The sequence below is a fragment of the Salvelinus alpinus genome, chromosome 1 (genome assembly GCF_045679555.1).
Source record: "Salvelinus alpinus chromosome 1, SLU_Salpinus.1, whole genome shotgun sequence".
In the NCBI taxonomy this organism is placed as follows: domain Eukaryota; kingdom Metazoa; phylum Chordata; class Actinopteri; order Salmoniformes; family Salmonidae; genus Salvelinus; species Salvelinus alpinus.
Window position 1 is genome coordinate 101,960,863 of NC_092086.1, and position 24,956 is coordinate 101,985,818.

Consider the following 24,956-nt stretch of genomic DNA (forward strand, 5'->3'; position numbering starts at 1 on the left):
CCCATGATGTCAAGCAAAGAGGCACTGAGTTTGAAGGCAGGCCTTGAAATACATCCACACCTCCAATTGACTCAAATTATGTCAATTAGCCTATCAGAAGCTTCTAAATGCATGACAATTTGCTGGAATTTTCCTAGCTGTTTAATGGCACAGTCAACTTAGTGTATGTAAACTTCTGACCCACTGGAATTGTGATACAGTGAATTATAAGTAAAATAATCTGTCTGTAAAGAATTGTTGGGAAAATTACTTGTGTCATGCACAAAGTAGATGTCCTAACCGACTTGAAAAACTATAGTTTGTTTAACAAGAAATTGGTGGCGTGGTTGAAAAACGAGTTTTAATGACTCCAACCTAAGTGTATGTAAACTTCCGACTTCAACTGTATGTACCCAATTGCCTTGTCAGACAAAAACAGCTTAATTACATTTGAAGTGCTGTGAAGACAGGTATGTTTTACACATTAGAGCACAGCTGTACAGCTTAATGTGGAAATTGTCAGAGCACAGAGGGAATCCTGATAACTATCAGCCCTATATTGACTTACAAATGCTGCCTGCTGTACTGTAGTGAACACCACAACAACAGGCTCGTCAGACCGAGCCAACAGGCTCACAGTCATGCATTTGTGTTTCTGAATGACTGGTTGAGATTTTCCTGACTGTCCCTTTCTGGAACTCCACAGTAACAATTAGTCACAGACAGACAGACCAGGGGTTGAATTAAAAGGTGCACTGCACACTACCTCAGTGACACAGGAAATACATACAACAGGCAATTAGGTTAGAAAATTCTATTCACACACTCAAAAAGCGAGACATGCTGTTCACTCACACTATCCTAGACACGTTGCCCACAAGGTGAACTTTGAAACCTTTATGCCATCAGATACCCACCTGAAGTTTTCCTCCCTTGAAAAAGAGGGTGATTTACTCCACCATCAATATGAGGTTACATTTGGAAGGGGCGTCATAATCAGGCCATTGAGATCAGACATAGGCTACCTGACCAAATAGACACCAATACCACCTACCTCCTGCTGACTTATCAAGACAGCTCTTAGATAGTCAGCCAGTGATATCTATATTGATCACATAAACCCACACACAATAGAGATGAGGTCCCATGGGAGTTGCATCACATCTCACCTAGAGCAAGACTTCAGAAAGGACAGACTTTGTGAGTCAATAGTTTCAGGTAGATTAAAGAGACTGTCAAGAGACTGGAGGATGGCGCCATAACTGCCATTGGGCAAAACCAAAGGTTCCCTATCAAAAGTAACCCAACGCTCTAGACGGAGTGACACCCACTTCTCTCTCCCTCATGAAATTCCAAATTCCTTTATGCTTCACTAACGTCTCGGGCTCTTAAAACTTTTTTACATTTGGCACAACAATAAGAATTCCAATGGCTTCAAAGTTTCCACTTCTTTGCATGACCAAAATAAAAGGCATTGTTTAGGTAATGCCAAATATGCGGGGAACACACCCAAGAGAGAATGTGTGAGGATAAAGACTGACTAGGGTGGGGGGGTGTGTGTAGTAGTGATGGGAGGAAAAAAAAAAAAAAAATCATAGCTACATATTGCAATATTCTTTTTCGACAATATAGCGTATTTGACTCCTTTTTTCCCATCCCTAATGTAGGTAGCTTACCTAGCGGTAGTCGGCTGTGCCAAAACTCTGGTATTTTTCATCGTATAGCTTGTTCTCCTTTTTAAAATAGTTATCCAACATGTTCAGTACTTTTATTTCCCTGACTTATCAAAACTATTTCTCATGCTCTCTCGTCTCTCTGCAGCAGACATCAGTGTTGTGTTCGAGACCACCTGAAGCAGAACTGATTTAAGACCAAGACCGGAGCGAATCGAGTCAGAGTCAAGACCGAGGGGGACGAGGAGTCCGAGACAGAGTCAAGACCAGAAAATTGCAAGTCCAATTCAAGATCATGATTGTAATTTTGTCAAGTCACCACCATAATAAGAGTTCAAAATGTCCAGTATTTCTGTGTTCATATTTCAGGAGAACATATGGATTCTTTAGACATTCAGAATGGTGAAACAAATGCATGCTGAGGGCAAATAGAGCCACTTTACAAGTTGTTACTAACCCAAACACAGTGGGGAACAACGAGGGCCTTCTAGCCCTTCAGAGAAGAGCTAAGGATTTAGAAAATAATACAATTATAATATTTTCAACGGTGTTCTGCTTTAATCCCTTCGGTTTTTGTTGGAAAGGGTTAACTAACACTGGAGAAAAAAGATCCAAATCAGGATTTGTTTTGGTGGCCTCTGGGGAGATAAATCTAGCTAGCTATATCAGCCATTGGCTAGGCCATCTGCCATTGAACTGTATTTGGGCAAAATTTTGGAGTGACAGCAGAATCAACCAATCCCATTTTGACTTGTAATGGGTAGGACCGTTTTTACAAAAACCTTCTGCCTTCTCCAAGGCCAACAGGTCACTGCACAATAGTGAGCAGTAGTTTTCTCACGGTCTAGCTAGCTTTTGTTTTAGGCTAGTTTGCAGTTTCAAATGATCATCATCTCATGATGAAAACTATGTTTATTGCAGCTTGGTTGCTGTTGTTAGCCATCTCTTTGAAAATAACTTGTGTGTGAAACATTGTTGCATTTAAACTTTAGATCACCGGTTACATTGTGTGCTGAACATTAATATGTTTTTTGCAAGGGGAAGTAATAGTTGTACATTTTGATTGGGAAATGCTTAGCCTAATGGTTGTGTTTTTGTATTCTTAGGATTGGGACTTACTGGCCTTTTATGTGAGTGAATGACTGCTTATCCTTTAACCTCATGCTGTGTGTGACTGATGTCTTTCTAGCAGCCCTATGTGTCTCACTAAAAGTGCACTCTCCTACATTGAGAGCGCTGGTATTAAGGTCACTGTCCTTTCAGCATCCTTTCACGTGTCACTGTTGGTGATAGTGAGGGCGTTAGGCTACCATAAGTTGCGTAAGCAGTACGATTGTGGTTGTTGGCAGCATTATCTGTGTTCTCTCTGTGTGAGTGGCAGCCTGAAGCTCAAATCAGCCTCAGGGCTGTTTGATTCAGTTGGGGACATTAAGTGATGCTATGTTTCTGTTTGCTACAAGGTGTTGGACAAATTGTTTTCCCCACTGAAGGCCTAGGTCCAATAGCCACAGTTCGCCACTGCACAAAACATGTCTATAATAAATATAAAGACTGTTACAATTCCTCCCAGTCTCCCCTTACTAATAGTGAGCATGCAACTTTTAAACAATTCCCCCCACTCTTCCCTACCAGGGAATCAAGGAAATAATATAGTAATGTTACGAGTAAAGTAGGAGGCCCAAGTTTCAATAGGCGATAAGATGTTTCATGAAGGAGTGTATATATTTGGCCTTGCGCAGCAGTTTTATGCACTGACTGAATGGAAGCTGATAATTACTGTATGATTTTTTTACTGTGCTGGTATCGGGAAGAAATTACGAGTTCTCACTGACCGGTTTAGAGCAATACAACACTGGCAGACATTGTGAGCAATATCTTTGGAACATCAAATCGCAATAGAATTGCAGTAATACATATAGTATTGTGAGAATCACAATACATACCATACCAGCATCTAATTATCATGAACACCTCTACGACACCATTCTGTATACATCTGGCCCTTCTTTGGACACTGTGCTAACAAACCTCCAAACGAGCTTCAATGCCATACAACACTCCTTCCGTGGCCTCCAACTGCTTTTAAATGCTAGTAAAACTAAGTGCATGCTCTTCAACCGATTGCTGCCCGCACCGTCCCGCCCGACCAGCATCACTACTCTGGATGGTTCTGACTTAGAATATGTGGACAACTACAAATATCTAGGTGTCTGGTTAGACTGTAATCTCTCCTTCCAGGCTCACATTAAGCATCTCCAATCCAAAATTAAATCTAGAATCGGCTTCCTATTTCGCAACAAAGCCTCCTTCACTCATGCTGCCAAACAAACCCTCGTAAAACTGACTATCCTACCGATCCTTGACGATGTCATTTAAAAAATAGCCTCCAACACTCTACTCGGCAAACTGGATGTAGTCTATCACAGTGCCATCAGTTTTGTCACCAAAGCCCCATATACTACCCACCACTGCGACCTGTATGCTCTCGTTGGCTGGCCCTCGCTTCATATTTGTCACCAAGCCCACTGGCTCCAGGTCATCTATAAGTCTTTGCTAGGTAAAGCCCCGCCTTATCTCAGCTCACTGGTGACCATAGCAACACCCACCCGTAGCACACGCTCCAGCAGGTATATTTCACTGGTCATCCCCAAAGCCAACACTTCCTTTGGCTGCCTTTCCTTCCAGTTCTCTGCTGCCAATGACTGGAACGAATTGCAAAAATCACTGAAGCTGGAGTCTTATATCTCCCTCTAACTTTAAGCATCAGCTGTCAGAGCAGCTTACCGATCACTGTACCTGTACACAGCCAATCTGTAAATAGTACACCCAACTACCTCACCCCCATATTGTTACTTATCCTCTTGCTCTTTTGCACCCCAGTATCTCTACTTGCACATCATCATCTCCACATCACTCGTGTTAATGCTAAATTTTAATTATTTTGCCTCTATGGCCTATTTATTGCCTACCTCCCTACATCTGCACACACTGTACATAGATTTTTCTATTGTGTTATTGACTGCACGTTTGTTTATGTGTACCTCTGTGTTGTTGTTTTTGGTCGCACTGCTTTGCTTTATCTTGGCCAGGTCGCAGTTGTAAATGAGAACTTGTTCTCAACTGGACTACCTGGTTAAATAAAGGTGAAATAAAATAAAAAATACTATATTATCGTGAGATCCCTGGTAATTCCCAGCAATAACATGTAGAGTGTGGCCTAATAAAGCAGTCGACAGGAACTGTGCAGTAGGTCCAGGGAGATAATTGCTACATTGGATGCCGCCATCACGCCTTCTCTGAAGTTGGCATCTGTGGCGACATGAAGGGGGCTTTAATGTTGGGCCACCATGGTCTCATTAACAACCAAGTCTTTCCTGGTTCCTGGACCCAGACCCCGGTCGTGACCGACTGTCCTACCGCCGAAGGGAAGAACAAGGAAATGCTTAACGAAGTACCAGATACCACAGCCAGCTTGTCACTTCCGCCCGTGTCAAGAATAATCAACATGCTGCAAGCGGACACACACCCTCTCATGTTAATGAAGTAGTTGGAGGGTGAGAAAGAGGGTAAGGGGCAACAAATAACCAGGGATGCAAACTGGGGAAGGCCCAAAAAGGTGACTTTTTGGGGGTTTGCACTGAAATCCCAGCTAGGGGGGAATGCAGGTTAACTAATTAAACAAAGAATAGGATCTACATGATCAGTGTCTGTGTGTAAAATAAGTGCTTCATGTGAACCTAACTCACAGCTAAAAAATGTAAAGAAAGCAATCCAATGTTATTTGTTGCCTAGACCTTACTGCAAAATGACACTCAAGTCTTGAGAAAAAAGCAATACACTAATATTGCAGTTAGCCATGATAGCCTTTATAATAGAAAGCTTGTGACCACACACATAAATATTGCACTTGGGGGGAAAAACATCTTAAAGTCGAAATAGAATGAAACAAACAGGCATTCTATTTTTGCACTATTATATAGTGGCCACTAAAGACATCGATCAAGTGCACAAAAATAACTTTCACTGAGTAAAACAACGTGTGTTACTGTCAAGTTCAACACAACAAAAACATTATCTTTGGGCTACACTGCACATTATTACATTGTACACTTTCTGCCTGTGAACATCGGGTCTACAATGTGCCAGCAAAAGTGAGAAAGAGGGAAAGTGGTGTGGTGTTCCTTTCACCTCTACAGTGGCATCCAGTTCAGCCAGGCCCAGCTCCAGCTACACTTGATCCCTGAATCCACTTTGTTAACAAGCAACACCTCATTTTCACCTAATTCTCTCATTCTGAAAATGAACCACATACTGTAGAGGAAAAACATTAGTTCGTCAGCTAGTTAACATTTCACACAGATTGCCAGGGTCCAGTAAGAAACTAACACGTTATAACTTGAGGAACGGTAAGGAGTCGTATACCAGTTAATACTATAGCAAATTGGTTAGGTTACTAATGTTAGCTCATCTGATGTTGTAAAGTTAGCTGTCTGACTTTATTAGCAAGCAAATTTTCACATCATTAACTTAATTATTTGATCAGATTTGGCTAATGTTGCTCAACATTTCTCTGGCTAGCTACGGAGAATTCGATCAAGCTAGCAAGATAACGTTACTTCTTAAGGATTGGCGTTCTGTCAACGGGACAGTTGTAAATCATGCACCACGTTATCAAGATCGCACATTTTAGAGAAACAACAAATGTCGGTAGATATAAGTGTCTTATATCAGCTGAAAGCTTAAATTCTTGTTAATATAACTGCACTGTCCAATTTACAGTAGTTATTACTGCAAAAAAATGCCATGCTATTGTTTGAGAGCTCCTAACAACAAAACACTTTTTTCTTCGTGATAGGTTTGACAAATCCACCTCTGAAGGTCAAATGTGTACTTACATTCTGAAATCTTGCTCTGATTTATCATCCAAAGGGTTCCAGAGATAAGTGTTGTTTTGTTAGATAAAATCCTTTTTTCATATACTAAAAAGATCCATATAGCACGCACGACCGATTTTGTACTCGTTCAATTTGCAAAGAAAGGAATCTGAAAATCTCAACCTAAACGTTGTTTCAACGAGTCAAATCACGTTCATATCTATTCCTCAGAGAACCTAGAAGGTAACAAGACTTATTTTGTCAGAGAGCGACGCCTTCATGGCACGCCGATGACGCGGGCGGCCATCACTTGAACGACTGTATCTTTGTCAAATAAGCACCAAATCGGGGTCAAACAAAGCTAGCTAGATAGCCAATGAGCTGGCCTTTACGGGAGTATCCATGTATATGTAGTCAAATGTACCTACTACTCTTGTACAACAGCATGCCTTTTCATTTTGGAAAAAATAAGGATATTCAGAGTTATGAAGTTATGAAAACTGGTTGTTTTCTTCTACCAAATCTATTGTGTTATATTCTCCTACATTCAATTCACATTTCCACAAACTTCAAAGTGTTTCCTTTCAAATGGTACCAAGAATATGCATATCCTTGCTTCAGGGCCTGAGCTACAGGCAGTTAGATCTGGGAATGTCATTTAGGCGAAAATTTGAAAAAACGGGACTATCCCTAAGAAGTTTAACAATGCTAATACTTGTTCCACCACACTTTCTCTCTCACCTCAAACTTTCCAAATGCCAGTAGTTTTTCGGTTACAGCTCATGAAGTATGCTTCATCACCTTCTCACCCCCGTCTCCTTGGTCAGGCTTCTCACCTAACGCTATCTCTTCGTTAACTGGCAAGCTGCCTTTCCAGAGTGTGCGCTGATGCTGTAACTAGTAAGTTGGTTGTCTCTTCTTCAATCGCGTGCTGCGCTGCATTCTGTTATGTAAATGATTGGCTGAGCCTTGGATACAGCAGCTAGTATTGCTCCAAATGCACATCACTTGTTTGCTCACAGCCCCCCCCCCAAAAAAAAATTCTCATCCGATCTACACAAATCACATAGGTCACCCATTTTGGATTCAAAACGGCGAATTTCGCTGAAAGGTGACTAGTTTGCGTCCCTGAATAACGCCACAGACATCAGTACGCAAATTAATGTCTTCTTCATCTAGGACAGAGTAATGATCAAATGTCTTGTCGGCATTATCAAAGCATTGAGTTACCATTTTATCAGCCTAATAATCAGTTTCTATTTTATTTACAGACAAAGAAATATTCAATTACAGATTCATCTACTATAATCTATTAGCCTATATTCAGAGTGGAACCTGAGACCTATATTTTTAGTTGCTTGAAGCGGATCTCAACTCTGGAGTAGAAGCGTTTTAAATCATCCAGACTACAAGGATCATGAATAATTTCCTGTTCCCTCCAGGTCTTACTCATCACTGAGAAGAGAGGACCTGCAGGTGTAGAGGTAGAGGTAGATTTAACCTCCACGTCTGTAAAGGAATCTCCTCTGGACAGCATGCTTTTTATGGACTAGTAAATCAAATTAATAACATCTGAGTTTAAAAACTGGATTTATTCTCATTTGAAGCCAAATGAGAATAAAAGTGATGTAATAGGCATATATGCATTTTCATCAGTTGGTTACTAAAATACAAAATAATGACTTGCCTATGTTTAGTCTTGCCTTTCGTGAACTAACACCCAACTTTCATATTTATTTACACTTTTTTTCTAATAGCACTGACTTTGCTGATAGAACACATTTTTCCTCCAAGTAGCTATGACAGATGTGTTGTTGTCCCACCTAGCCATCTTAAGATTAATGCCCTAAGTCGCTCTGGCTAAAGGACTAAAATCTAAATGTAAAATGTAGTCTTCTTTGCACTGTGTCCATTTCATTAATAGGAGTCTTCATAAACACTCACCAGAGATGGCGTTGGTGACGGACATGAGTGGGGAGTGAAGGGCTGGGCTCACCCCCCACACCGTGTGGTAGCCCACAATGGTAGCCAGGCCGAAGATGGTCACCATCTGAGTGAATGCTGCATTGGGCGCAGCTAGGCCCAGGCCTAACATGGTGCCAAGACCTGAGAGGGGGAAAGGGTTAATAAATAACTTAACACTAGCCCATGCTACATATCTAAAGTCCATATGTAATATAGCTAAAGGCTTTTTAACAATTCAAATGCAAGCAATTTTTTTTTAATGATAATCATTGATCGTCATAAGGTGTTGAATTGAATTAGGCCATGTCATAGGAGGCACACTAGACATTATAGAGTAGAAATGCTGACTCTCTAATGTCTACTAATTTTCTTAAGTGAGGACAAGAGACAGACACGTTGCCGTTAGCAATTTATCTAGGCGCAATTACAGACAGCAACCCAAGTATGGTGGTGGTACACGACGCGCCGACCACAGCCAACCTAGAACGAGCTGCTTGGGGGTACGTGTGAACGGGGTTTACAGGCCTGCTGTCTCCAGTCGCCACTACCAGAGCAAGTGTCTGTGGGAAACAGCTACAGCACTACTTCAGACAGACACAGCAGGCGGAGGGAGGGCTCGACATCCCACATTTTATTAGTCCCAGTTTCCTGGCACTAAGGGGCTGCTGGTGGTGGTTTGGGCTGGTTAGGGTTGAGAGGGAGGGAGGGAGGGGGCATGTTTGGTTAGATTGAGCTCTAATTAGGTGACCAATCCTAATTTCAAAGGGAATCTCCTCCTCTCTGGCTTCTCGCATGGTTGATCCGGTGGTCGGGACATCACGATGGTCCAGCAGCACCTTCCTTGGCTTCAGCAGGGAGATATGGAGCAAACTCACTCAAGAAAGAACAGGAAGATGAATGTGCCGTTTGTTAATTTCAGGGTGTTTATTTACGTGTAAACTCAGTTGTGGCTCATTTATCTGACTGTTGGGGAAGGAGGACATGTTCTCTGGATCTCTTTGATGTGATTCCAGAACAGAACAGAGACGACAGTTACTGCCTGCCTCGTCTGTAACCAATAGAAATAATCTGCAGGGATTTCTGTTCAGAGTAGCTTTTATGTCTGATCACGACTGTTGCTGCTCTCAGAATGGGGTCACAGCTCACCTTTCCCACATAAGTCAGATATGCAGAAGACTTGTGTGTGTGTTAGTAGAGAACGTAACTATGTAATGAATGTGGTAATAAAACATTAACAGGCTGCTTTTAACCCCCCCGCCATAGTCCTGTTAACCCAGGTCGGGGTGAGGAGAGCGAGACCACCATAGGAGCTCAGAGAGACTCATGACATGGCTCAGTTTAGGGGCCATTATCCTGACAGCCAGGGTTGTTCTGCATCCTCTGCTTTCTGCGATGTCAGCCATTTTAATCCCCTTACATTATAATTAAGTAAACGACTGACTTAATTTACATAAGTTTTCACATCCCTGAGTCAACACATCGTTGGCAGTGATTACAGCTGTGAGTCTTTCTGGGTAAGTCTCTAAGAGCTTTGCACCCTTGGATTGTACAATATTTTCCCAAAATTTTTCAAGCTTCAAGCTTCAAGCAAAATTCTTCAAGCTCTGTCAAATTGGTTGTTGATCATTGCTAGACAACCATTTTCAAATTTTGCCATAGATGTTCTAGCAGATTTAAGTAAAATCTGTAACTCGGCCACTAAGGAACATTCACTGTCATCTTGGTAAGCAATTCCAGTGTAGAATTGGCCTTGTGTTTTAAGGTTATTGTCCTGCTTTAAAGGTGAATAAATCTCCCGGTGTCTGGTGGAAAGCAGACAACCAGGTTTTCCTCTAGCATTTTGCCTGTGCTTTGCTCCATTACGTTTCTTTTTTATCCTGAAAAACTCCCCAGTCCTTAATGATTACAAGCAGTTCTTATCCATAACATGATGCAGCCACCACTATGCTTAAATATGGAGAGTAGAACTCAGTAATGTGTTGTATTGGATTTGCCCCAAACATAACACTTTGTATTCAGGACAAAAAGTTAAATTGCTTTGCCACATTTTTTGCAGTATTACTTTAGTGCCAAACAGGATGCATGTTTTGGAATATATTTTTATTCTGTACAGGCTTCCTTCTTTTCACTCTGTCAGTTAGCTTAGTATTGTGGAGTAACTACAGTTTACTATCACAGCCATTAAACTCTAACGGCTTTAAAGTCACCATTGCATTGGCCTAATGGTTAAATCCCTGAGCGGTTTCCTTCCTCTCCGGCAACTGAGTTAGTAAGGATGCATGCATCTTTGTAGTAACTGAGTGTATTGATACACCATCCAAAGTTTAATTAATAACTTCAACATGCTCAAACAGATATTCAATGTCTGCTTTTTATTTTTACCCATCTACCAATAGGTGCCCTTTGCGAGGCATTAGAAAACCTCCCTGATGTTCGTGGTTGAATCTGTGTTTGAAACTCACTGCACGACAGAGACCTTACAGATAATGTGTGGGGGATAGGTAGTCAGACAATAGGTAGTCATTCTAAAATATATGTTCAACACTATTATTGAGTCCATGTAACTTATTGTGTGACTTGTTAAGCAAATGTTAACTCATGAAATAATTTAGGATTGTCCTAACAAAGGTATTGAATACTTACTGACTCATGACATTTCAGCCTTTCATTTGTAAACATTTTGAAAAACATAATCCTACTTTGACATTATTGAGTATTGTGTGTAGGCCAGTGACCAAAAAATCTAAATGTAATCCATTTTAAATGCAGGCTGTAACGCAACAAAATGTGGAACAATTCAAGGGGTGTGAATACTTTCTAAAGGCACTGTAAGTATAAATGAATGAAGTGTCTAGGCAGTCAGTAATGGTGTGTCTCACCTCCAGTGTACATGCCAGCGGTGGTCAGGGTAGCCTTGAAGGGGGACACGGCAGCAGCCTTCTCCTTAGCCAGCTCCTGCTTGCTCTTGGGTTTGGGAGGGGCTGCCACTGGGATGTTATCGGGCAGAGGAGCTGGGAAGAGGTTGGTTCCATTCTGCACCAGATAGAAAGGTGGAAATCATAGAGAACGCCAAACAAACAAAAGTCAACCATGCATGGATGTACATTTCAGATCGAAGTTTCATTTTCACCAAACACTATCAAGACACTTCATTATCATTATTACCAAACAAACCAATCAACAAAGACTATTTTAATTTGTCAACTGTAGAACTAGAGAGTATAGCGTAACCATTATCTAATTAACCAGTCTTCCCTTGTGCTAAAAACAGATAACCAAGGAAACCAAACACATTTAACCCAGATGATTCACCTGCATGACAACAGATCCTCTGATGACATGGTCCATGGTGCCGTAGTTAAACTTCTCCTTGACCTCATAGTTGAAGTTCTCAGTAGAAGGGCTGATGGCACGGATGAGTTTGGTCAGGTTGTTTGAGTACAGGGTGCTGGACTGGGTGGGCAGGCGGCTGGGAAGGTCGGTGAAGCCAATGTGGGTCACACCCTAAGAACAAATCACATAACCAATTATTTTATTGAAAACCAAAATTGTGCATTCTCACTTTGAACGGTTAAAATGGGACTGAATTACAATACTGCAACAAGGTGACCTGGTGGTATGATTTAAGTGCTAGGAAAACCAAACACAGAAGCTAACAAAATGGCTGACAATAAGGAGCCGGGTTCACCACAACTTCACAAGGGAAAACAGTGATAATGAAATTGAAGGTAATAATAATAAGCAACTGTGGACAGGCCCATCTGACCTTGTGTACAGACAGTTCTCCAGGCACCGTGGTCTCGATGTTTCCTCCAGCCTCAGCAGCCAGGTCCACCACCACAGAGCCATCCTTCATGCTCTCCACCATATCCTTGGTGATCAGGATGGGAGCCTTGCGACCTGGCGACAGGACACATCACCCTGGTGACAAAGGGGTCTTGTCTGCTGTACCAGCAGGGTGCTCTATCAGCAGCTGACCTCTATTCAGCCTTCTGTACAACAAAGTCTTCAAATATGGATTTAAACGACAATAAATCGAACCCTGGAAAATAAACAAATTGCAGTTTGTTGTTCTCGGTTTACGCTAGGCAATGTTTTCAGGTCTCTTCTGATGTTTACACTAGCTTTCAAGTAAACAGATCTCATGAGAACACAGAGAAACTCTTTCAAAATCATGTTGAACTGGTCAGAACAGAAGACATAAGTACTGATCAGGTTAGGGTAGGCTGGTGTCAACCAGACAAAAGGAGTCGGTCTCTCCAACCAACAGAACAGTAGCATTAGTATAGGGGACAGGACAACATGCCCTAGGGCTGGAACCATTACACAACATCAATGACTTTGGTACCAGTTCAACCACATGAAGTCAGTGGAGAGGAGAATGTCATTCATAACTACAGTGGCTTGCGAAAGTATTCACCCCCCTCTGCATTTTTCCTATTTTGTTGCCTTACAACCTGGAATTAAAATGGATTTTTTGGGGGAGGGTTGTATCATTTGATTTACACAATATGCCGACCACTTTGAAGATGCAAAAATATTTTTTCTTGTGAAACAAAGAAAAAAAAAACTGAACTTGAGCATGCATAACTATTCACCCCCACCAAAGTCAATACTTTGTAGAGCCACCTTTTGCAATTGCAGCTGCAAGTCTTTTGGGGTATGTCTCTATAAGCTTGGCACATCTAGCTACTGGGATTTTTGCCCATTCTTCAAGACAAAACTGCTCCTTCAAGTTGGATGGCTTCCGCTGATGTACAGCAATCTTTAAGTCATACCACAGATTCTCAATTGGATTGAGGTCTGGGCTCTGACTAGGTCATTCCAAGCAATTTAAATGTTTCCCCTTAAACCACTCGAGTGTTGATTTAGCAGTATGCTTAGGGTCATTGTCCTGCTGGAAGGTGAACCTCCGTCCCAGTCTCAAATCTCTGGAAGACTGAAACGGGTTTCCCTCAAGAATTTCCCTGTATTTAGCACCATCCATCATTTCTTCAATTCTGACCAGTTTCCCAGTCCCTGCCGATGGAAAAACATCCCCACGGCATGATGCTGCCACCACCATGCTTCACTGTGGGTATGGTGTTCTCTGGGTGGTGAGAGGTGTTGGGATTGTGCCAGACACAGCATTTTCCTTGATGGCACAAAAGCTCGTCTGACCAGAGTACCTTCTTCCATATGTTTGGGGAGTCTCCCACATGTCTTTTGGCAAACACCAAACATGTTTGCTTATTTTTTTCTTTAAGCAATGGCTTTTTTTCTGGCCACTCTTCCGTAAAGCCCAGCTCTGTGGAGTGTACAGCTTAAAGTGGTCCTATGGACAGATACGCCAATCTCCGCTGTGGAGCTTTGCAGCTCCTTCAGGGTTATCGTTGGTCTCTTTGTTGCCTCTGATTAATGCCCTCCTTGCCTGGTCTGTGAGTTTTAGTGGGCGGCCATCTTTTGGCAGGTTTGTTGTGATGCCATATTCTTTCTATTTTTTAGTAATGGATTTAAGTGGTGCTCAGTGGGATGTTCAAAGTTTCGGATATGTTTTTATAACCCAACCCTGATCTGTACTTCACAACTTTGTCTATGACCTGTTTGGAGAGCTCCTTGGTCTTCATGGTGCCACTTGCTAGGTGGTGCCCCTTGCTTAGTGGTGTTGCAGACTCTGGGGCCTTTTGGAACAGGTGTATATATACTGAGATCATGTGACAAATAGTCCACCTGTGAGCAATCTAACTAATTATGTGACTTCTTAAGGTAATTGGTTGCACCAGATCTTATTTAGGAGCTTCATAGCAAAGGGGGTGAATACATATGCACACACCAATTTTCAACAAAAAAATGTAAGTATTTTTTTTTGTTTCACTTCAACAATTAGGACTATTTTGTGTATGTCCATCACATGAAATCCAAATAATAATCCATTTAAATTACAGGTTGTAATGCAACAAAAAAAGGAAAAAACACCAAGGGGGATGAATACTTTTGCAATGCACTGTAAGGCTGCATATCTTATCACAGCCGTCAACCAATGTAAACAAGGGATGAGAATGTAGAGTTTTGCTTTTCCTTGTGTGCTTTTTAGTCGTTGAGTTTTTACTGCTATTCTTTTGTTTTTATATCATGTTTTTTTAAAGCACATTGAGATGCATTCCATGTCTGAAATGTGCTGTATACAAAGCTTGATTTGAGCATAGCAATATCTCTATGGTGTCTCTGTGGTCTGTTATAGGCTGCTACAGGAACGGAATAATATCAACTCAGCCTTGAGGGGCAGAGTTAACCAGATGGATAGGACCTAAACACTACCTTAACTACACTAGGTAACTGAGCTGATGGAGCCTTAAAGCAGCTTAGTGCCTGAGAGGATTGGACAGATGAGAGCTGACCATAGCAATACATGCATTTCATACATGATTGAGGTAGAACAAAACAAATGGGTGAAATCAGGGGTGACAATAGCCTGGTTGCCAGATCTCCTGCTCTGAAGCCAAACTGTTTGATGACAATGGTGTGAGTAGGCCAGAACACAAACAGATCAGACTAGGAGGACTGCAATGCAGCTTAAAATGTAAAGGGAAAGTAAAGCCAGTAGATTAAGAGGACAAAGAGATAGGGGTAGTGAGGGGCATCTCCCTGAGGGAGGGGATAGATAGGGGTAGTGAGGGACGTCACCCTGAGGGAGAGGATAGATCGGGGTAGTGAGGGACGTCACCCTGAGGGAGAGGATAGATCGGGGTAGTGAGGGACGTCACCCTGAGGGAGGGGATAGATAGGGGTAGTGAGGGACGTCACCCTGAGGGAGGGGATAGATAGGGGTAGTGAGGGACGTCACCCTGAGGGAGGGGATAGATAGGGGAGTGAGGGACGTCACCCTGAGGGAGGGGATAGATAGGGGTAGTGAGGGACGTCACCCTGAGGGAGGGGGTAGATAGGGGTAGTGAGGGACGTCACCCTGAGGGAGGGGATAGATAGGGGTAGTGAGGGACGTCACCCTGCGGGGGGGGATAGATAGGGGTAGTGAGGGACGTCACCTGAGGGAGGGGATAGATAGGGGTAGTGAGGGACGTCTCCCTGAGGGAGGGGATAGATAGGGGTAGTGAGGGACGTCACCCTGAGGGAGGGGATAGATAGGGGTAGTGAGGGACGTCACCCTGAGGGAGGGGATAGATAGGGGTAGTGAGGGACGTCACCCTGAGGGAGGGGATAGATAGGGGTAGTGAGGGACGTCACCCTGAGGGAGGGGATAGATAGGGGTAGTGAGGGACGTCACCCTGAGGGAGGGGATAGATAGGGGTAGTGAGGGACGTCACCCTGAGGGAGGGGATAGATAGGGGTAGTGAGGGACGTCTCCCTGAGGGAGGGGATAGATAGGGGTAGTGAGGGACGTCACCCTGAGGGAGGGGATAGATAGGGGTAGTGAGGGACGTTTCCCTGAGGGAGGGGATAGATAGGGGTAGTGAGGGACGTTTCCCTGAGGGAGGGGATAGATAGGGGTAGTGAGGGACGTTTCCCTGAGGGAGGGGATAGATAGGGAAACGTCCCTCACTACCCCTATCTATCCCCTCCCTCAGGGAAACGTCGCCTCACTACCCCTGAGGGAGGGGATAGATAGGGGTAGTGAGGGACGTCACCCTGAGGGAGGGGATAGATAGGGGTAGTGAGGGACGTCACCCTGAGGGAGGGGATAGATAGGGGTAGTGAGGGACGTCTCCCTGAGGGAGGGGATAGATAGGGGTAGTGAGGGACGTTTCCCTGAGGGAGAGGATAGATAGGGGTAGTGAGGGGCGTCACCCTGCGGGAGGGGATAGATAGGGGTAGTGAGGGACGTCAGCCTGAGGGAGGGGATAGATCGGCGTAGTGAGGGACGTTTCCCTGAGGGAGGGGATAGATAGGGGTAGTGAGGGACGTCACCCTGAGGGAGGGGATAGATAGGGGTAGTGAGGGACGTCACCCTGAGGGAGGGGATAGATCGGCGTAGTGAGGGACATTTCCCTGAGGGAGGGGATAGATAAGGGTAGTGAGGGACGTCACCCTGAGGGAGGGGATAGATAGGGGTAGTGAGGGGCGTCTCCCTGCGGGAGAACAGATGTAGCCCTTGGTTCACTCCAGACCTGACTGCCCTCGACCAGCACAAAAACATCCTGTGGCGGACTGCAATAGCATCGAATAGTCCCCGCGATATGCAACTGTTCAGGGAAGTCAGGAACCAATACACGCAGTCAGTTTGAAAAAGCTAGCTTTTGCTTTCCTAACAGAAATTTGCATCCTGTAGCTCAAACTCCAGAGTTTTGGGACACTGTAAAGTCCATGGAGAACAAGAGCACCTCCTAACAGCTTCTCACTGCACTGAGGCTAGGTAACACTGTCACCACCGATAAATCCACAATAAGCATTTCTCTATGGCTGGCCATGCTTTCCTCCTGGCTACCCCAACAGCACCGCACCCCCCACAGCTACTTGCCCAAGCCTCCCCAGCTTCTCCTTCACCCAAATCCAGATAGCAGATGTTCTGAAAGAGCTGCAAAATCTGGACCCGTAAAAATCAGCTGCGCTAGACAACCTGTACCCTTGCTTTCTAAAATGATCCGCCACTATTGTTGCAGCCCCTATTACCAGTCTGTTCAACCTCTCTTTCGTATCGTCCGAGATCCCTAAAGATTGGAAAGCTGCCGCGGTCATCCCCCTCTTCAAAGGGGGAGACACTCTAGACCCAAACTGTTATAGACCTATATCTATCCTGCCCTGCCTTTCTAAAGTCTTCGAAAGCCAAGTTAATAAACAGATCACCGACCATTTCGAATCCCACCGTACCTTCTCCGCTGTGCAATCTGGTTTCCGATCTGGTCATGGGTGCACCTCAGCCACGCTCAAGGTACTAAACGATATCATAACCGCCATCGATAAAAGATTGTACTGTGCAGCCGTCTCCATCGACCTGGCCAAGGCTTTCGACTCTGTCAATCACTGCATTCTTATCGGCAGACTCAACAGCCTTGGTTTCTCAAATGACTGCCTCGCCTGGTTCACCAACTACTTCTCAGACAGAGTTGGTCCCGTGTGGCTCAGTTGGTAGAGCATGGCGCTTGCAACGCCAGGGTTGTGGGTTCATTCCCCACGGGGGGACCAGGATGAATATGTATGAACTTTCCAATTTGTAAGTCGCTCTGGATAAGAGCGTCTGCTAAATGACTTAAATGTAAAATGTAATGTAAATGAGTTCAGTGTGTCAAATCGGAGGGCCTGTTGTCCGGACCTCTGGCAGTCTCTATGGGGGTATCACAGGGTTCAATTCTCGGGCCGACTCTTTTCTCTGTATATACCAACGATGTCGCTCTTGCTGCTTGTGATTCCCTGATCCACCTCTACACAGATGACACCATTCTGTATACATCTGGCCCTTCTTTGGACACTGTGTTAACAAACCTCCAGACGAGCTTCAATGCCATACAACACTCCTTCCATGGCCTTCAACTGCTCTTAAACGCTAGTAAAACTAAATGCATGCTTTTCAACCGTTCGCTGCCCGCACCCTCCCGCATCACTACTCTGGACGGTTCTGACTTAGAATGTGGACAACTACAAACACCTAGGTGTCTGGCTAGACTGTAAACTCTCCTTCCAGGCTCACATTAAGCATCTCCAATCCAAAATTAAATCTAGAGTTGGCTTCCTATTTCGCAACAAAGCCTCCTTCACTCAGGCCGCCAAACATACCCTCGTAAAACTGACTATCCTACAGATCCTCGACTTCGGCGATATCATTTACAAAATAGCCTCCAACACAATACTCAGCAAATTGAATGCAGTCTATCACAGTGCCATCCGTTTTGTCACCAAAGCCCCATATACCACCCACCACTGCGACCTGTATGCTCTAGTCGGCTGGCCCTCGCTACATATTCGTCGCCAGACCCACTGGCTCCAGGTCATCTATAAGTCTTTGCTAGGTAAAGCTCACTATCTCAGCTCACTGGTCACGATAACAACACCCACCCGTAGCACGCGTTCCAGCAGGTATATCTCACTGGTCATCCCCAAAGCCAACACTTCCTTTGGCCGCCTTTCCTTCCAGATCTCTGCTCCCAGTGACTGGAACAAATTGCAAAAATCGCTGAAGCTGGAGACTTATATTTCCCTCACTAACTTTAAACATCAGCTATCTGAGCAGCTAACAGATCGCTGCAGCTGTACATAGCCAATCTGTAAATAGCCCATCCAATCTACCTACCTCATCCCCATATTGTTTTTATTTACTTTTCTGCTCTTTTGCACACCAGTATTTCTACTTGCACATCATCTGCACATCTATCACTCCAGTGTTAATTTGCTAAATTGTAATTACTTGCTACTATGGCCTATTTATTGCCTTACCTCCTCACACCATTTGCACACACTGTATATATACTTTCCTTTTTCTATTGTGTTATTGACTGTAAGCTTGTTTATTCCATGTGTAACTCTGTGTTTGTGTCGCACTGCTTTGCTTTATCTTGGCCAGGTCGCAGTTGTAAATGAGAACTTGTTCTCAACTAGCCTACCTCCCTGCGGGAGGGGATAGATAGGGGTAGTGAGGTGTGGTTGCTTAGATCACTGTACAAACCGGGGATGAGTGCCGTGCTGATGAGGATGTCTACTTCCAGACACTGCTTAGCAAACAGCTTCATCTCAGCCTCGATGAACTCCTTGGACATCTCCTTGGCGTAGCCGCCCTGGCCGTCGCCGGCCTCCTTAATGTCCACCTCCAGAGTCTCAGCTCCCAGAGACTTGAACTGCTCTAAGGCTGCCGCTCTGGGGAGGGAACACAGGGAATGTCATGGAAGGCACTGGCAAGAGGGACGGGGCGCTTAATGAAAGCCCCTGATACATTCAACAGCATCACTGCAAGAGCTTAGGCTATGTCTATGATTGTTGTAAAATCTCCAAGTAGTAAACAATGTTACACAATGGTCGGGGTGGTGAGATTCAAATCTTTTAATCTGGAGAGTAAAAACAGTAAAGAAACAGCATTTTATCCCATTATTCCACCCTTTAAAGTAAGTGGAAGCAATCTGCAGTTTTCTAAAGACAATGAGCTGCAAATTGTCATATGTAATGCAGCTACTACCACCAACTGGAGAATTAGCAACATCACACTTTCAAATCCACTAAAGAGACTTAGACAGCAGCCAATCTGGGGTGAGTTAGTTGAAAAAAAAAGCAAAGGTGAAGGCATCTGTGGTCAGAAATCATTTGTAACATTTTATCAGGGTTTTAAAAAAACAGCTTGTACCCACAAGCCATAAATAGTTAACCAAATAGCTACCCGGACTATCTGCACTTACCCTTCAAATACCAACTCTTTTGACTCTGCTGTTACTGTTTATCATCTATCCTGTTGCCTAGTCACTTTATCCCTACATGTACCCCTGCACTCGGTCCTGGTACCACGTGTATATAACCAAGTTATCGTTACTCATTGTGTATTTATTCTTCGTGTTATTATTTTCCTATTATTTCTTTATTTTTATCTCTGCTTTGTTGGGATGGACCCATAAGTAAGCATTTCACTGTTAGTCCACACCTGTTGTTTACGAAGCATGTAATAACAAATCAAATTTGATTAGATTTTTTTTTTATTTATCTCAAAACAAATATGGGGGCAGCTCTATAATGTGATAATGAACCAACCAATGAGTCCCAGTGATTTCATTGGTAAAGTAATAACTGAATATCCAGGGTTGGGTGGTCCCACTCACCGAGTGTCAAAGCCCCTGACGATAGCACCCATGGCTCTGGCAGTACCAGCAGCAGCCAGACCTGCTACTCCTCCTCCAATGATCAGCACCTTAGCAGGTGGGACCTTCCCAGCAGCAGTGATCTGTCCAGTGAAGAAGCGCCCGAAGCTGTTGGCTGCCAGCACCACAGCTTTGTATCTGGAAACACAGGAACAGAAAAATGGCCAATTACAAATACTGTCAGAGCACGTCTACCCAGCCTCAAAATACATCACAAGCAATTTACTCTGCCAAGTGGACCACACACCGAGAGACACACACACACACACGCACACACACACACACACACAGCAGAGCCAAGATGATGCAGCTGGACACACAGTAGTGAGCTGACCAAGAGAAGTGCATTCAACAAGCAAATGTTTTCCATTTACTGACACGACAACCTCCCTCATTAAAACAAACTGCCTCAGACACAGGCTCGTTCATTCTAGTTGCATTTCAAAATACTTGTCTTGGACATAAACTTGTACCTTTGAAGATTCAGCTTTTACTTGTCTCTCTAGTCTTCCAGCATTGTCTCACCATTTAGCCATTTGTAATTGTAAGCTACACAAATAAAGCACATTAGCAAGAAAAAGGCCAGTGACACAGCTCTGGGAGTGCACCCTCCCCTCCCTCACATCACTCGTCCCGTCCTCACCCTGCAATGTTAGCCATGGAGCTGAGAGCGTCGTAGCCCTGTGCGATGGTGACGCGGGGCACCTGGTCCATGGCCAGCACAGTGGCCTTCCTCTGGGACAGCATGTCCATCAGCTCAGGGTTCTGGGCCGGGTAGATGAAGCTGAACAGAGTGGCTGCCTCCTTCATCAGCTCCACCTCATGGGCTCCTAGCTCAGGGTTGAAGACGGGAGCACGCACCTGAGAGAGACAGACAAACACAGAGACAAGCAATAGAGACGTTTGATGTAAAATCCCTTGCGCGATACAATAGTTACCATGGCAGCAAATGAGGGTTGAATGACTATCCACCCTATTTTCATCACTTCCACAGCCTCTTCCCTTACCTTGACCAGCACATCAGAGGCCAGGACATCTTTGACGTCTTTGATGGTGGCTCCAGCCTGGATGTAGTGTTGATCGGGGAACTTGGAGGGCTCTCCTGCCCCAGACTCCACCACCACGTTGAAGCCCTGTTTGATAAGGGCCTGCACTCCGGCCGGGGACAGAGCCACACGACGCTCATTCTGGAAGATCTCCTTCGGTACACCCACCGTCAGCTGCTTATAGGGAATACCTGGAAGAACAGTAACACAATTCTAAGGTAAGTTTTATTCATTCAGCAAAGAGTAATCTGCAAAGATATGTTGAAGAAAACTAGGTAAATCTTTAACACATCCGCATTCGGAAAACTAGAAGTACCATATTAAGAAGCTGTGTTGCCATTTTGATATGTTGACATGTATTGTAATAAATGTACCGATTTGCTGAAGATGATATCAAGTTGGATCATTGCGTTTCAAAACGTATTATGTACAGCATTCAACATTCATAAAACAGTTGACCCATTTAAAACTAAATATCTACTACTAGTGATGGGGGGGGAATACATAGTTACATATTGGGATATTATTTGATGATATATCGTATCGTATAGTTTACACAACGTCGCACCAAAACTCAGCTTGTTGTCCATTTTTAATTAGGGAGCCAATTTGTTTTGAGCACTTTTATTTCCACGATTGATCAAAAACTCGTTCTCATGGCTCCATCTTGTCCCTTTGCAGCAGACATATGGTGAGAAATGTTTGGTATATCGAATTGCAATACATATAGAATCGTGAGAATCGTAATACATATCGTATCGGCACCTAAGTATTGCGATAATATTGTATAGTGAGGTCCCTGGCAATTCCCAGCCCTATCAGTTACTCTGCACTCATGAATGAGGTGGAATTGGGAGGGTAGGATATATGATAAACAGTAGTTAACAACAATCACTGCGAATCAGAGGGACATTTTACACTACTTTGGAGACCTTTGAGACTTGTGTACAATAAACCACTCAACTGTCTGTGATAAATCCTCCTTATAAGACATAAGCTTCCTCCTCTACCATCTGAACTGTGTGGCCATGTTTGGATACTGGTAAATGCATTCTGCTATCAGTGCAAAACATAAAAGGATGACTCAAGGAGAAAGACCCATTGCTTACGGAAAAAAAATGTATATAATACATAATAGGGCACTAGTCAAAAACACTTTCACCTTTTTATAGGCTACAATTTGTCAATTCTACCAAGAGTGAGTTTACTGTGACGGTGTCTACTGCCTTCATTGTAAGAAAGATCACATGCCCCCTTCGGAAATTTCCACTCTTGGTCTATAGATAAACAGCATTGGAATGTCTGGCTGTCACCACCCTATACTGACTCAGAGCAGAGTGAACCACAAGACTGACCCCAAGAACAGCAGTTTTAGCTGTAATTGTTCTTCTGAAAGCATATGACGATTTGCTGGCAGTAATGTGCATTCCAGTATAGATAATGTATACATATTCATACCTTGACTTGGAGCTCAATCAGGCATTGAAGTATCAAATATAAGCAGTGCTGCTACTGGTTAATGAGGCAGAGATATAAGGCTGATGTGGTTCACCAATAGGTGAAAGCGACAGTTATGGAGACAACGATGTAAAGATGTGTTTAGCAGACGTGTCTTCTCAGATAGCTGCTACAGCCTGGCCCCTTCAGTTGATACTCTGCCAGGAAAAGCATCTGCCAGCTGTCAAAGTGCCAAGAACGTCAACCATGACAGGCCTGTCTCAAAAAGACGTGCAGAGTCCAGCTACAACCACACCACCAAACGAACACATCAGCGCATAATTACACATACAGGATCACTAAGGCATGCAAAGGAGGCTCCTCCAAAGAGGAAGGGGAGGACCATCCTAGGTGAATTTGATAAAAATTGAAACATTTTAGTTCTCATTTTTAGATAAAACTATACTAAATACATTCACGTCACCAAATAATTGATTAAAACACACCGTTTTGCAATAAAGGTCTACAGTAGCCTCAACGGCACTCTGTAGGGTATCTGAATGCAACTAGCTAGTTTAGCCTACTCAAACAAAGAGGGATGCTATGTTAGCTAGGTGGCTATGGCTGTCCAACACTGGAACTATTTCAAGGCAAGGTAAGCTTTTGGTTTTATTAATTTATTGCCACCGGGGCCTGCCGGTATAACTGCTAAACTGCTTTCTGACTACACTGTACCATGTGGTTGTAGCAATTTACTAACACGTTAGTTCTAGTAGCTACAGTGCTTTCGGAAAGTATTCAGACCCCTTTACTTTTTCCACATTTTGTTACAACCTTATTCTAAAAATGTATTAAATCGTTTCCCCCCCCCTCATCAATACCCCATAATGACAAAGCAAAAACAGGATTTTAGAAATGTTAGCAAATTTATTAAAAAATCCAAACTGAAATTTCACATTTACATAAGTATTCAGGCCCTTTACTTAGTACTTTGTTGAAGCACCTTTGGCAGTGATTACAGCCTCAAGTCTTCTTGGGTATGATGCTACAAGCTTGGCACACCTGTATTTGTGGAGTTTCTCCCATTCTTCTCTGCAGATCCTCTCAAGCTCTGTCAGGTTGTATGGGGAGCGTCGCTGCGCAGCTATTTTCAGGTCTCTCCAGAGATGTTCGATTGGGTTCAAGTCCGGGCTCTGGCTGGGCCACTCAAGAACATTGAGACTTTTCCCGAAGCCACTCCTACATTGTCTTGGCTGTGTGCTTAGGGTCGTTGTACTGTTGGGAGGTGAACCTTTGCCCCAGTCTGACGTCCTGAGTGCTCCGAAGCAGGTTTTCTTCAAGGACCTCTCCACACATCTATCCAGACTAGCCTCCCAGTCCCTGCCGCTGAAAAACATCCCCACAGCATGATGCTGCCACCACGCTTCACCGTAGGGATGGTGCCAGGTTTCCTCCAGACATGACGCTTGGCATTCAGGCCAAAGAGTTGAATTTTGATATCATCAGACCAGAGAATCTTGTTTCTCATGGTCTGAGTCCTTTGGGTGCCTTTATGCAAACTCCAAGTGGGCTGTCATGTGCCTTTTACTGAGGAGTGGCTTCCATCTGGCCACTCTACCATAAAGGCCTGATTGGTGGGGTGCTGCAGAGATGGTTGTCCTTCTGGAAGGTTCACCCATTTCAACAAAGTAACTATGGAGCTCTGTCAGAGTGAGGCCCGTCTCCCCCGATTGCTCAGTTTGGCAGAGCAGCCCGCTCTAGGAAGAGTATTGGTGGTTCTTCCGTTTAAGAATGGAGGCCACTGTGTTCTTTGGGACCGTCAATGCTGCAGACATTTGTTGGTACCCTTCCCCAGATCTGTGCCTCGACACAATCCTGTCTCATAGCTCTACGGACGATTCCTTCAACCTCATGGCTTGTTTATTGCTCTGACATGCACCGTCAACTGTGGGACCTTATATCGACAGGTGTTTGCCCTTCCAAATAATTTCAATGTTAACAGGATGCACCTTAACTCAATTTCAAATATCATAGCGAAGGGTCTGAATACTTAAGTAAATAAGGTAGATTAGCTAAGGCGAATTGCTAGTTAGCTAGCGAGCTAATAAATGAGTCAGGCCAAATGTAGCTAGCTAATACCAGTGTTGGTGTAGGCCTAAATCAGCATGTTTGTGCAACAGTATCTTCTAAATCAAAGAGGAATAGGCTAAGCATTAA

The 24,956-nt window shown here is 43.8% G+C and overlaps 1 protein-coding gene across 2 annotated transcripts in view; it reads right to left on the reverse strand.

Annotated features, from left to right (window-relative positions):
* Window positions 1-24,956, reverse strand: part of LOC139536974 (NAD(P) transhydrogenase, mitochondrial-like) — a 70,175-nt gene that overhangs the window by 37,674 nt on the left and 7,545 nt on the right. For both annotated transcript variants that reach the window (XM_071337748.1, XM_071337756.1), the window contains 8 exons: window positions 21,264-21,493; window positions 20,900-21,117; window positions 20,218-20,394; window positions 19,083-19,270; window positions 12,258-12,391; window positions 11,804-11,995; window positions 11,371-11,524; window positions 8,471-8,632 (listed from right to left, as the gene is read on the reverse strand). In XM_071337748.1, the coding sequence (XP_071193849.1) occupies window positions 8,471-8,632; window positions 11,371-11,524; window positions 11,804-11,995; window positions 12,258-12,391; window positions 19,083-19,270; window positions 20,218-20,394; window positions 20,900-21,117; window positions 21,264-21,493 (1,455 nt within the window). The remainder of the gene's footprint in view (window positions 1-8,470; window positions 8,633-11,370; window positions 11,525-11,803; window positions 11,996-12,257; window positions 12,392-19,082; window positions 19,271-20,217; window positions 20,395-20,899; window positions 21,118-21,263; window positions 21,494-24,956) is intronic.